Genomic DNA, 13,597 nt, shown 5'->3' on the forward strand with positions numbered 1-13,597 from the left:
TGCCACTTCCCAAGAGGGGGAGGAATGGGACGGTGGGAAGTCAATGCTTACCATTGGTCATTTTGGCTGGGCTGATGGGAGTTGTAATAGCAACATTTGGAGGGCATCACATTGGCTTTCTCTGCCCTAGAACAACCTAACCACTGTCAAGCATTTGTGTGCATTGAATGTTCACATCACACAGTCAGACCAGAATCAATAAGCTAGGCCAATTATAGAATGACTTATGTGGTGTCAGACGAGTCTTGGGCAATATTCTCTGCTCCAAAGAATTTTGGCTTATTGTGTTCAGTAACAGGGGAAATTGTATAATACGTGATTAAAATCAGATTGGTACACAGTAAGATCAAACTCATCCCTGATTTGATCATGGATGAAGGTGCCAATTTGGTGTACATTACCAAGACCTGGGTGAGTGAGCTGGGAGGAGTTGATCTGACCCAGCTTTGCCCACCTGGATACAGGGTGCAGGGACAGGGGGGAGGAGTTGCTGTGGTCTACAGAACTTCCGTCTCTGTCACCAGGAAACCACTCTTTCTTGGAGCTGGCTGTGAAGGCCTGTACCTGGTGTCAGGCCAAGGAGACAGTAAACTAGGGTTGCTGCTGGTGTACCATCCATCCTACTGCCCAGCAGCTTCTGTGACTGAGCTGGCGGAGGCCATCTTGGCTGTGGTATGGGAGGAGCCCAGAACGATAGTGCTGGGTGATTTCAATGTCTGTGCTGAGGCTGCCTGTAGTCTTCTGCCTCGGGACTTCATGGCCTCCATGATGACCATGGGGCTGTCTCATGTTGTCACTAGCCCAACACATAGGGCAGGGCACACCCTTGACTTTGTTTTTCCTCCAGATAGAGGAAGGGGTGGTCTGGAGATGGGTGTGTGGATGTCAACCCATTGTCATGGTCAGACCACTTCCTGGTGAAGTTTGGACTTATGGCTCCGATCCTCCCCTGCAGGGGTGGTGGACAGATTAAGATGGTCCGCCCCCGGAGACTAATGGAATCCACTGGATTCCTGAATGCCCTGGGGGAGTTCCCAGTAGATAGAGCAGGTGACTCTGTTGAAGCCTTTGTCACACTGTAGAACAGTGAGGCACATTGGGCTCTTGACACAGTTGCCCCCGAGCACCGTCTCCAACATTGTGGAGCCTGGTTTGCACCTTGGTACATCAGTGAGCTAAGGGCAATGAAACAGGCTGGATGACAGAGCCAAAGTGGCGAAAGACATGCTGTGAGGGTGAATGGGCACAAGTAAAACATCATAACCGCTACTGTGTGGTGGTGAGGGCAGTAAAGAAGGCCCATTTCTCTGCCATCATCGCATCCTCAAGTAGCTGTCCAGTGGAGCTTTTCCATATTGTCAGGGGTCTGTTGACATCAACTCCAGGAAATTGATTTTTACACCCTTCGTAGGCCCACTGAGAATCCTTTGCAAGGCACTTTGAGGGTAAAGTTGCTTGCTTGTATAGCAATCTTTATGTCGCATCCACATCTACTGTAGTCCCCAGTGAAGTGTCCAGTGCAATATCTGCTGCGTCTTCTTGGGAATGGTTTCAGTTGATGTGGCCTGATGACATGGACAAGGTGCTTGCGATGATGCGGCCATCAACATGTCCTCTTGACCCTTGCCCTTCTTGGCTTATTAAAGCTTGCCAAGGGAGTTTAACTGAGTGGATGCAGGATGTGGTCAACACATCCTTGTGGGAGGGAATGGTTCCAGGTGCCCTGAAAGAGGTGGTGATCTGACCGCTTCTGAAAAAGCCCACCCTGGACCCATTGGTTTGCAACAACTACTGCCCGGTTGCAAATACCCCCTTCTTAGGGAAGGTGATTGAGAGAGTTGTGGCGCAGCAATTGCAAGTACTCTTGGATGAAACAGATTATCTTGGCTGATCCTAGTCTGGGTTCAGGCCTGGTTACAGGACTGAATCAGCCTTGGTCACCCTGATTGATGACCTTTATCAGGAGAAGGACAGGGGGAATGTGACCCGGTTATTCTTACTTGATCTCTTGGTTGCCAGGCCCAGCCTCCAAGAGGTCTTCTGTATCTTTAAAAGTTGTGCAGGGAGAAGGGAGAATTCCACCTTGTGGTTTTTTCCATTACAATGTTGCAAGAACACCTGTTCTTGGCTGACTTTCTCTTCTCCTAAAGATACAGGATCATTCTCAGGCCCTGAACCTGGCAACCCTATGCTGACTCTTCAAAACCATTCACATTAATCTCCAGCTATACCCAGAGTTTCTTGCCCAGCCTGCTTCCCCTTTATGTAATGCTACTCCATTGGCCTTCCTCCTGATTTATCTCTGATCTTTTATCTTTTATAAGCAAAATCCTCTCCCTAAATCCCTTGTACCTGCATTCTTCTTTTCAGTATTGAGATCCTCAGTCCTGTAGCATTCTGAGCCAACAATTGCTTCTGTTACTCCAACAGCTGTCTTTGCAGCCTTGGTGCGTGCCAGATCATCCTCTTTGACAGGCATCTCCTCAGCATTCCACTTCTGGCCTGCCTGTTTCCAAAATGGACTTAACTGCATGGGAAAGGATGAGGCCACCACAGCAGCTGGCTCCACTTGCAAGTCTCTCATCAGTTAACTAAGACTGCAATCCAATATATGTCTACGTAGAAGTAATCTCCATTGAGTTCAATGGGACTTACTCCCCGGTAAGTGTGTATTGGATTGCAGCCTAAGTTAAGTTGAATTTAATGGGTGCCTTATTGCCTCAGTTTTACCACTGGGATAAGATCCATTTTAAAATACACAAAGAATCAATACCTGATGTCACCTACTGAACTAAACAGCAGCAGGTTTCTTATGAGGGAGAGATCTAACTGGGGCACTGACTTCCAATCTCTGTCCATCCAGCTGCCCTAAAGCAGCAATGGAGAACCTCTGGTCCTCTAGGTTTAGTTGGACTTCCATCAGCCCCAGTCAACTTAGTAATGGTCAGGGATGATGGGAGTTGTAGCCCAGCAGCATATAGAGTGCTACAGGTCACCTACCCCTGCCCTAGAGGGTTAGCACATACATCTGATTCGCTGAGAGGAGCAAAGGGGTAATGTGGGGTGAAATTTGATTAGTCAGAATCTCCCCCCAATCAGAACACACCCAACATTAATTGACCACAATACCAGGTTTATTAACAAAACACAGAGGGTCGCAGTAAAAAAATCCACCCAAAGGTTTGATTCTATATCTAATACTTGGTTTAGCCCAGGGGTAGCCAATATGGTACCCTCCAGATGTTCTTGGATTATCACTTCCATCAGCTCCAGCTAGCATGGCCGATGATCAGGGATGATGGGAGTTGAACACCTTATTTGCTTCCCCTGCTCTGGCAGATTAAAGAGGTAGTCTGTGTCTTATGTAACTGCAAAGGATCCGCAATAAGAGGCAGTAGTGGAGAGAAACCAAAAGCCTTTCTTTTCCTTTCTGGGAGAAGATGGCAGCATGGAATCTAGGGGGAACAACTACCTCCAGAATAAACACCCCTACCACAGGACTTGGTTACATGTTTATAGGAATTTACCTACAAAATGGATACAATGGCATGACTCGCTTTGAGATTGGGCAAGGTGAAACAGAGTTCAATTAGATTTATATGCACTTTTGCCTCCTAGGAAGAAAGACAGGGTGGGTGTCTTGTGAAACAAAGTTCAAATATGTATGTAATTTCTACAATTTAATCTGTTGCATATCCAATTCTCTGTGACATTCAGATACCTGTCTGCCTTGGAAGGTGGCAAGCTCTTTGCTGGAGGTGTTTAGTCAGAATCTGAGCATCCATCTGTCAGGGATGCTGTTGTTGCATCTCCATTATTTCAGGAGGCTGGACTAAATGACCTCTAGGGTTGCTTCTCACTCTACAATTCTTTTATTCTTAGTCATTCTTTGCTATGTGTGTTTAACATTTAACATGAACTGCAGTACTTCCTTGGGCTGAAATCTAATTATGGGGTATGTGCTAGTAGCTCTTTATAAGATTTGAGTGCCTTGTCTCCTATGCTTCTTTGAAAGTAACAGTTTAGATCTCGAAAGATTTCTTTCCTTCTTGTTTAATTTGTGGTACCTACATAATTGTCTGTTGTTCAGTATGTTGAATAGTAGTTTTTGTAGAAATTCTCAAGATGGCAACACATTTCAGTCCCTGGGATGTAACTTTTTATCAAGAATAATGGCAAGTGGTGATTCCCTCTATTCTCTGATGACAGCCCCTGTCCTGGTCAAGATCCCTTCTGCAAAGTTCCCCTCTTCTCATGCGAGTTCTCCAGGAGTTGCCAAGAACTCAGAGGCTCTATGTCCTTCACTGTGACAGATGCAAGAGATCACATGTCTCCCTTGATGCTTCAAACCAACTCTAGCCCTTTCTTCAGTCCTGTTGTGTGTGTGCCAGTGGTGTAGTGGTAAATTTTGAAGTCCAAGGAAAATCCACAGCCTCATCTACAAGGAGAGTCCATAAAGGCAGCTTTGTTCATCAATTATTCAGTCATGTGACAAAGTAGACTTCTTCAGGCATTACTATCCAGTGTAAGGAAAACTCATCCTGTATCTGTGGAGACTTCCATGCATTTTAGTATCCTGGAAAAGCAGAATTCTAAAATTCGTGGGGGCTCCTCCCACCACACACACAGGTACAGAATGCTTTCTGATTCACAGAGTCACCCTCCATGAGTTGAAGGTGACAGGAATGACAATGGAGGGGGAAGAGATAGTGCATTCATCCTGACTCCTATTCCCCTCACATGTTTTCCTTACACTGGATGGTAACACCTGACGAGGGCTAGTGAAGAATCCAGACTCTGCCTGACAATTTCCCTCAGTATCTTATTTCTCTGTGCTGATCTACCACAAACAATAGTAAAACTTGAAAGCCTCAATTACACTTTGTTCATTTGCCAAAGTTAGGAAGGTCCCTCAATTACCCTGGTACTCCTGCAGATCATGTTGTTGCTCCTACTCTGAAAAAGTTCCCAGAGCTGGGCTCCCTCACATTCCGTCTCCACTACACCACTGCTGGTCTAATTTAGAAGGGTTGGCTGGCTACTAAGCTAAGGCAAAAAACTGTGACCCATACATTTGAAAGTGCGTTTCATAAATAAGTACCCCACCCCCACATTTTAAAAAATGAAACAGTACATTTGAAAAGGGAAAAAGCACTCATTATAACACAAGAAAAAATGTATGGATAAATGTCTTGCAATCGATTTTTCCAAACATTCTGAAAAAGATCCAAGAGGTCTTCTGTATCTTTAAAAGTTGTGCAAGGGAAAGGGAGAATTCCACCTTGTGGTTTTTCCCATTACAGGGTTGCAAGAACACCTGCATTTGGCTGACTTTCTCTTCTCCTAAAGATACAGGATCGGTCTCAGGCCCTGAACCTGGCAACCCTAATTCAGTGGGATGGGGGGGGGGAATCTCTCCCCCGGTTTGATCTTGTTTTCTATCACTTCAACCATCTATTGTTAAACATATCTCTTCTTTAGCAGTTTTTTTTATATATATATCTTCCTGCTAGTCTTTTAAATCATTCTGGACTTTCATGTAGCTGATGTTCAAGCCTTTTTATTTCTATGCAAAGGGATGACCTTTTAATTCTTCCAAGGTATTGATATTTGTGTTTTCATTTTTAGTCTTTTTTAAATCTGCCTGTTCCCAGTTCTCATGATTGTCTTTACAGATGAAAAGGTTGAAAGTTTGTTTTTTCCTCTCTCCTTCCATAAAGTAGTGGTCAGTTAAGTCTTATAGTCCACTTTATAAAAAATCAAACCAATTAAACAACTGCAAAATGTAAAAATTAACCAATTGTCAGTTACGGTTTTCTCACAACAAAGGAATAAAATAATAGTTATCCATTAAACTAATTCAGTTATTTCCTATTGTCAATCCAAAATCCGTCAGTTGCACTAACTTGCTCTGATAACATGGCAGTCCTTTCAGCTATCTTTTCAGGTCTTCTGCAGGTCAAACAACTCTGGGAGAGGGGTTTGGGGGTGTTTGTTTTTTTAATCATGTGTGTGTGTAGCTATGTTTGGGACCTTGAATAACCACTTTCTTCCATACAATTGAGATCTTCCAATGTGCAAAAGGACCTTTTCTGTGCTGGCCCCCACTCTCGAAGTCTCCCTCCCCGGAGGTCCATATGGCTCCTTCTCTGCTTGTCTTTAGGAGAACAGTTAAACTCTTCTGTTTAATCAGGCTTTTATGCCCTCTTAGTTACTTGGCCTGCTGTGAGTTTTGCTGTTTTCTGTCATTTGTCTGTATTTTACAGGGTTTTATTGTTTTACTGTGTTTATCTGATCTCTTTGGGGCGGAAGAGTGGGATATAAATAAATAAGTAGATAAAGAAATATGGCCACTGTGGAACAGAAGTTCTCTCCCCATTATATGCAGAATAGATATTGCACTATTGTCACTGGGTCAGAGCTTGCACAAAGGATAAAATATGGTTGGGGCACAACAGGTCATGCATGTAAGCTTTAATTCTTTGGAAGAGTTCTCACATTTCTAAAATGTGTTTATCCTCTAAACATTGCAGGTAATCATTGTGGTTGTTTCAAAGATCACTGAATGTATTCATTTGCCAGTTATTTAGCATTTTAAAAGGTGCTCAAAACTTTCTGGTACACATATATAATAATTATAACCCCTCCCCCCCTTTAAAGGCATGTAAAAAGTTTTTTTTTTTATTAAAAAAAGGAAAGAAAACAGAAGGAATGACAATGACCTCTCATATTTGGTCAGATATTGATTTAGCTGTGACTGTTTAAGATTAATATCATGCTTTATAGACTGAACAGAAAGCATAGATACTGTGAAGGTTTTTTTATTTTCTATTCTCGTTTTGTTTATTTACCGGTAGCCCTATTTCAGCAAATACATACTGTCGAAATGAGGGGACAATATAGGGACACCCTGCTGGGTGGCATTGTTCTCTGGAGTGTAATGCGTCATGTTAACATTTCTAACCCTTCAATTTTTTATTGTGTGAGAAGGCTTTATTTTGTCACACATGTCACAGTGCCAGGTTACCTTTTAATATTCAGATCTTGAGCGTTTTGCGCTATGCCTTGTCAACAGCAATAGCGAAACAAATAACACGTTAGTGAATTTTTTTAGGAGGTGTGACATTTCTGTCTCTGCCTGGAAGTGTTTGAACACTCTTGTCAATAAAAGAGCCTAGCTGTTTGTCAGTTAATACTTTCCACAGTGTGTGCCACATGAGCAGACTCTGATCCTAGAAGTGTTTATGCCCTCCTATCAAATGGGACTACAGGCAGCTAAGGGCCCTAAAGCTGATTCTGAAAGTGCAGATGCCATGCACAAGAGAAAGCTTGAATGACTGTCTTCCATCTCCACTTTGTGAAAGGTCGCTTATGTCAATGATTCGTAAGAAGTCTCATCCAAACAGCAGCATGATGAAGAAGGAAAAGGCATCTCAGCAAGACTCAGGTACAGCACATTTTCTTCCTGACAAAATGATCCATTTTGTTAGAACAATAAAATGTTGTCTTTACCTTCATTCTGGGTACTTAACTTTACATAAGCAAACTTTTCATTTTAAGAACCATCTTCATCCCTTTTAAGTCATTCTATCCTTCAAGTGATGAGGGAGACAGTGGGAATGTGTGTGCTAGCTCCACCTCTGCTGTCACATCACCATGTGCATCCCCACTGCCTTCCACGTGTTGGAGGACAAAAACGTGCAGTAGGGAGCCTGCTCTAGTCTCCCTGCAGAATTTAGGATCCTGATCGTGTAGGGTTCTAAACTGCTGGAGAACCTACATGAGTAGCACTGTCACTCTTTAGGTTTTGTGTCACCACCTCCACAGTCTCCTGACATTCCAGTCTCAATTAGCCCCCACTCTTTTCACCCCATAGGTCTCCTTGCACCACCATTTCTCATTCTCCCCTTCTTGCCCCAGGGTCTAGGGAGTAGTTTTTATATCTAGTTCACCTCATTGAAAGGGAAGACTGATCTGCTGGCTTTACCTGTGGGAAGAGCTTCCCTCCCTCCATGACTGGCCTTGTTTTTTTAGACAGGAAACAGTATTTTGTAGAGTTCCTTAGAACGCTTTATTTTTCAAACCTCATTTTTTTTTTTTAAAAAAAATACATTTATTCCTTAGATTTTTCCTTGTAAGCCTGAGTGCCATATTCCCTTGTGTGCAACCTTCCAGGGACCACATGTCAGTGCTGGGCAGGGCCAGAGGCAAAAGGAGGTTGAGCAATGAATGTAAATGTTACCTTTGTACAGTGCTATGTTTCCACACACACCCTTTTTTATCCTCCATCCATACAATTAAGGGGCATAATCAGAGTTCAAGGACACATCCAAGCCAGGCAAAAACACTGAAAGAGAGTGCAAAGCAGGGCCAGTAGACAGTGGAGACTGATGGCTTTGATGCCAGTGGGGCAGTGAATCTGATCTGGGTTTTAGTCTTAACTTTTGTGGAGCTGTCCAAGGTTCTGAAACCTTATTGTTTTTGTTATGTGCCTTCAAGTCGATTACGACTTAAGGTGAGCCTATGAATCAGTGACCTCCAGTAGCATCTGTTATAAACCACCCTGTTCAGATCTTGTAAGTTCAGGTCTGTGGCTTCCTCTATGGAATGTTGTTGCTGAAACCTCCCCCCCCCAATTAAGTTCAGTACCTTGGACAGCTCCTTCAAAGTTCAGATTAAAACCCAGAGTGGATTCACTGCCCCACTGACATTGGAGTCTCCACTGCCAGCAGGGGCATGTCTGGGAAGGGAGTGTGGTTGGGATCGGGGACATACAAAAAGGGTAGGCTGAAGAAGAAGCCTTGAAGTCTCCTCCTTTTTAAGGCCTTCTGCTTGTTGTAGGTTACGACAGCTCAGGAACCTCTGGCTGAGGCACAAAAAGATGACATGCAGGATTCCCCATATAATGCCTTCCACCTTCCTCCCAGGCTAGAATAGGATACTGAAGTACTTGGTTGTTTGGTGCAGCCTTCTTTATCTTGCCATGCACCTTGAATACAGGCTTATATTGCCTCATTCCAACTTCATCCTTATAGTCATTCATTGGTCCAATTCTTGTGAAAGCAGCAGATAATTTCTTGGAGGTCTTTCCCAGAAAATGCAATACTATTTCCATCCTGGCACATAAAGGTAAATGGAGCATTTTAGAATCATATTGGGATAGTGTCTAATTTAACCAGTTAAATTGGGATTATATCAGGACTAGCAAGGAATTCTAAGGTCCTGCATATTTATCTGATGTAAAAATCATGTAAAGTAATGCAAACAACATTTATCAGAATCTACCAACAGGATTCAAGCAAACTCAGTAGCAGGTCAAAGTATTTAGTGGGTTGCACAAGCACCTAATATGAGCTGGAAAAGCAGTATATAAATGTTTTAAAATTATAATAAAAACAACCATTTCCCTTCCAAATTCCATCCATAATTCCATCCTTAAAATTTCTGTGATACAGTTTGGAAATCAATGCTCTAGGCAGCATGAGTGAGGAAGGGCGGCGTTTTCTGGCTCTTTGTCTTCCCTAAAGTACACTGAGAGGAAAGGTACTCCAGAAAGTAAATTGACTTTTGTTATTTGTTTAGCAGCAGGAGAAGTATCAGATCTGAAGAGACAAGCTGTAGAAGAAATGATGGACAGAATTAAAAAGGGGGTTCACCTTAGACCTGTTAATCAGACCAACCGTTCTAAGACAAAGGTATGTTAGTAGCTTGCATATAAAATAAGGGGGCCTTTGTGTACAAATTGACTATTTTGTTAGAACTGAATGTTTATGTTATTATAGAACATGTGCCCTATCCCTCTATTCCAGCAGAACAGGAGGGTTACTGAAGCTCCTCTAGAGCTGTTTTCTTCAACCTTGGGTCCTCAGATGTTGGATTACAGCTTCCATCATCCCTGACCATTGACTAAGCTGTGTGTGTGGGGGGGGGGGGTTGTAGTAAAAAAAAATTCTGGGGACCCAAAGCTGAAGAATGCTACTTTATTTATTTATTTATTTGTTTGTTTGTTTATTTATTTGTTTATTTGTTTATTTATTTATTTATTGTTTAACAGCATTTATATACCACTTAGTGGTTTACATAAAGTGTAAAATAAACAGTGATAAAATCTAGTGCAGTCACATGGACTGAGATAGGATCCTTCATACAAAAACCATAATGAAAGCATACAGCTGATTTCTGTGCCTCTCTTTTCTGATACCAGAATCCTTAGGGTCGCAGTAAGGTCCTAGCTCTGAGGGTGTGACATCTCAACTTAAGAACATTAGAAAAGCCTACTGGATCAGGCCAGTAGCCCATCTAGTCCAGCATCCTGCTATCACAGTGGCCAACTAGATGTCTATGGGAAGCCCACAAACAGGACCTGAGCGCAAGAGCACTCTCCCCTCTTGCAGTTTCCAGCAACTGGTATTCAGAAGCGTGTTGTTATGATGGAACTAGAAGCAAAACTAGTTCCTGGTGAAGGCAATAGTGGAAAAAGCTTTATACTAATACAAACTTTGATTATTTGTGTGGAAGGACAAGGAAGCTAATTATTGGAGGCCTGATGAGACAAACTATGGCCTCTGCCATTTGTGGATACCCTTTAGGTTTGGTTAAAAAAGTAGTTGGATTAGGGGGACTCACTCCCCCACCTTTCTCAGATATCTTTTCAAACTCACTCATAGTTAATGCTTATGAACACATACACTTGCCATAGGCTGCCTGAGGAGAATAGAGTTGATTGTTTTAGGCTGGGGGAAAGAAGGACAGCAGTCACTGATGCACTCCAACCTCTTATTGCAGAGTGAATGCAGTCTTGTATGACCAAGCTATAAGACCACCCTTTTTTCTTTTCTAGCAGAGTTGACCCAGGCAAAAGAGCGTCTTCTTTTTTTAAGTTTCCCAAACCACTTTGTTCTATTAAGATTAATCCAATCATTATCATAGTCCAATCCAATCCAACATAGCTTGCTGGGTGGGGCCAAGGTACTGCACTAGCTTCCTGGCAGGTTGGTTGTTGTTGCTTACTGAGAGGGAGATGGAGAGGAGTTGGGAAGCTGGTTTGGTGGAAACCCACTGATGGAGTCAATTTGGTGCTCCTGCCAGCATGTTTGCACTGCACCAACCTCCCTGCCGTCTCGCCTCTCTTCCTTCTGGTAAGTGACAGTAACCCACCTGCTGGAGGCTAGCATGGTGGTTCTGTCCCACCTGGTGAGGCACTTCGGAATTTGATCTAGTGTTCTTCAAAATGAAGACTTCACTTTGAACGCCCATTGCTTATAGCTTTGCCACCAAAATGTGATTTTCCTCTTGTGCAGTCTTAAATGCTGTAGTCAGCATCTGCAAAATCAGATTATCTATGAATGTTTTGTGTTTGTTTGCAGCCAGAAGTACCCAAGCCCTCTGAGAGTGCAATGAAAGAGTTAAAGGGAATTCTGGTAAGAAGAAGAAAAAACCCTGCACTATACTTGTTTTCCTTGCATTGTTGGTGAAAAGTATCCGAAAGAAGATGGGTGTGTGTGTGTGTGTGTGTGAGAGAGAGAGAGAGAGACAGAGAGAGAGACAGAGAGAGAGACAGAGAGAGAGACAGAGAGAGAGACAGAGAGAGAGACAGAGAGAGAGACAGAGAGAGAGACAGAGAGAGAGACAGAGAGAGACAGAGAGAGAGAGACAGAGAGAGAGAGACAGAGAGAGAGAGACAGAGAGAGAGACAGAGAGAGAGACAGAGAGAGAGACAGAGAGAGAGACAGAGAGCGCTCATGTGATGTCTTAGGGGATAGAGAATAATTGCCTTATTTCCTTCAGAAGATTTCAGCTAGGGATGGGGGAGAAGTTCAGATCAGTTCACATTTAACGGTGAACCTACATAATCCACACTTCCCTAAACTGAACACTTCCCTAAACATGAACTGAAATGCCGCCATGCTTTGAAATTCACACTTCTCCTAATTTTGCAGTGCAGTTCTCCAGCCAAGCAATTTTTACACTAATGCGTATTCTAGGATAAGGTGTGTATAAATATGCATATATTGGTGAAAATAACATATAAAAATGCTTTATATCAGGGAAAATTGCACACAAAGCTGTGTGTATTAGGAGAAAGTCACATGTTGGTGAATTTTCATGAGGACTTTTTTAAAAAATCACAAACTGATATAGAGAACTGAATTTAAGACTGGAAAAACTAGAAGCCAAGAGAAACTGAAACTGACAGATTTGCCCATTCTTAATTTCAGCTGAGGACTTGGACTGAATAGGAATCTCAGTACCTGCCATAATAGGAACTTGCTGCTTGCAAATCTTTTCACTATTAGAACTGACAAGGAGCATTTTATAAAACCAACTTCTAGTGCATTTGCAAGGCTGCTCATTAGCACAGCAAGACAGGAAAAATAAGGTTGGGAGGCGTAAATCTAAATACTTATATGCATATTGTTACTGTGCTAATTATGCATTTCATGAGGGTCTGCATATAATTGTTGTAAACAAAGTGATATTAATTTGTTCCATTTCAAGCTTGATGTAAAACACCTTACTTGATTTGCTTTGCTACTAGATCTGTAGCATGAGTACAATACGAAGGAGTTACTTGTTAATAATATGCCTGCTCTGTTAAATTCAGAATACTAACAAAATGCAGGATTTAACTTAATTGAAGGAAACATTAGGAATTAAGTGCTGTGTTGCTGAAGTCTTTAAAGATGTGCCAATGGTAAGAATTACTTGCTACATTTTCCATTTTCTTCCCAATAGCCAGGATGAGCAGAATCCAGGTTTTACGTGTGCAGACAAGGAAACACAGTTTTGTACTGTCCCCAGTTGCATTGGAAAGGAGTTTTATTCTAAAAGGCGTTGACAAGCTTGCAGCTGTGTGGCCTACTACATGCTCTCTAACCCATGCCCATCCTGGCTGGTTTGTGCCAGCCATGGAGGATGGACTGTATGATCCAGGGTGTGGTGAACACTTCATTGTGTGATGGGGTGCTCCCTGATGCCTTGAAGGAGGTGAGAGTGTAGGTATTTCTGGGCACAGAGGTTAATGCCACGTAGCACCCAATCACTAGTACACCTTTGTTGGACAAAGTGATTCAGGGGTGGGGGTGGTTCAGCTGCAGACATTCTTGGATGGGGCTGGGGGAGTGCAACCCTTCAGCAGCTTTTGATACCATTGAATATGGTATCCTCTGGGACCATCCTCCTGAGTTGGGGACTCGGGTCACTGTTTTATGGTGGTTTCACTTCTGCTTATGGTGTTAGTTCCACAGGCTTGTAATAGGTTGCTGTGCCTTGACCCCCAGCAGTTGACCTGTGGGGTGCCATCCTGCACAATTTTGTCTCCAATGCTATTTAATAGCTATATGAAGCTAATGGGGATGATCATTACAAGATTTGGGCAAGGTGTCACCAGTATGCTGATGAGACCCAGTTATATTTCTTCGTAACATTTTAAGCAGATAGGGGCCGTGCATGTCCTAAATCACTCCCTGAGCGCACTCATGAGCTGGATGAGGGCTCATAAACTGAATCCTGAGGAGACACTGTGAATGGGTGGTTCCCAGGTCTGGAAACTGGGCTGTATACCAGCTCTAGGTGAGTTTGTTCTCTACCTGAGGAA

General features: G+C 42.9%; 1 protein-coding gene across 9 annotated transcripts in view; it reads left to right on the plus strand.

Moving 5' to 3' along the window:
* SHTN1 (shootin 1) overlaps window positions 1–13,597 on the plus strand; it is a 168,777-nt gene that overhangs the window by 112,041 nt on the left and 43,139 nt on the right. For 8 of the 9 annotated variants that reach the window (XM_061635887.1, XM_061635884.1, XM_061635886.1 and 5 more), the window contains 3 exons: window positions 7,365–7,447; window positions 9,583–9,695; window positions 11,367–11,420. In XM_061635887.1, coding sequence (XP_061491871.1) covers window positions 7,365–7,447; window positions 9,583–9,695; window positions 11,367–11,420 — 250 coding nt within the window. The remainder of the gene's footprint in view (window positions 1–7,364; window positions 7,448–9,582; window positions 9,696–11,366; window positions 11,421–13,597) is intronic. The other variant, XM_061635885.1, reaches the window with a different exon arrangement.

This window comes from Rhineura floridana, chromosome 7, assembly GCF_030035675.1.
Source record: "Rhineura floridana isolate rRhiFlo1 chromosome 7, rRhiFlo1.hap2, whole genome shotgun sequence".
NCBI lineage: Eukaryota > Metazoa > Chordata > Lepidosauria > Squamata > Rhineuridae > Rhineura > Rhineura floridana.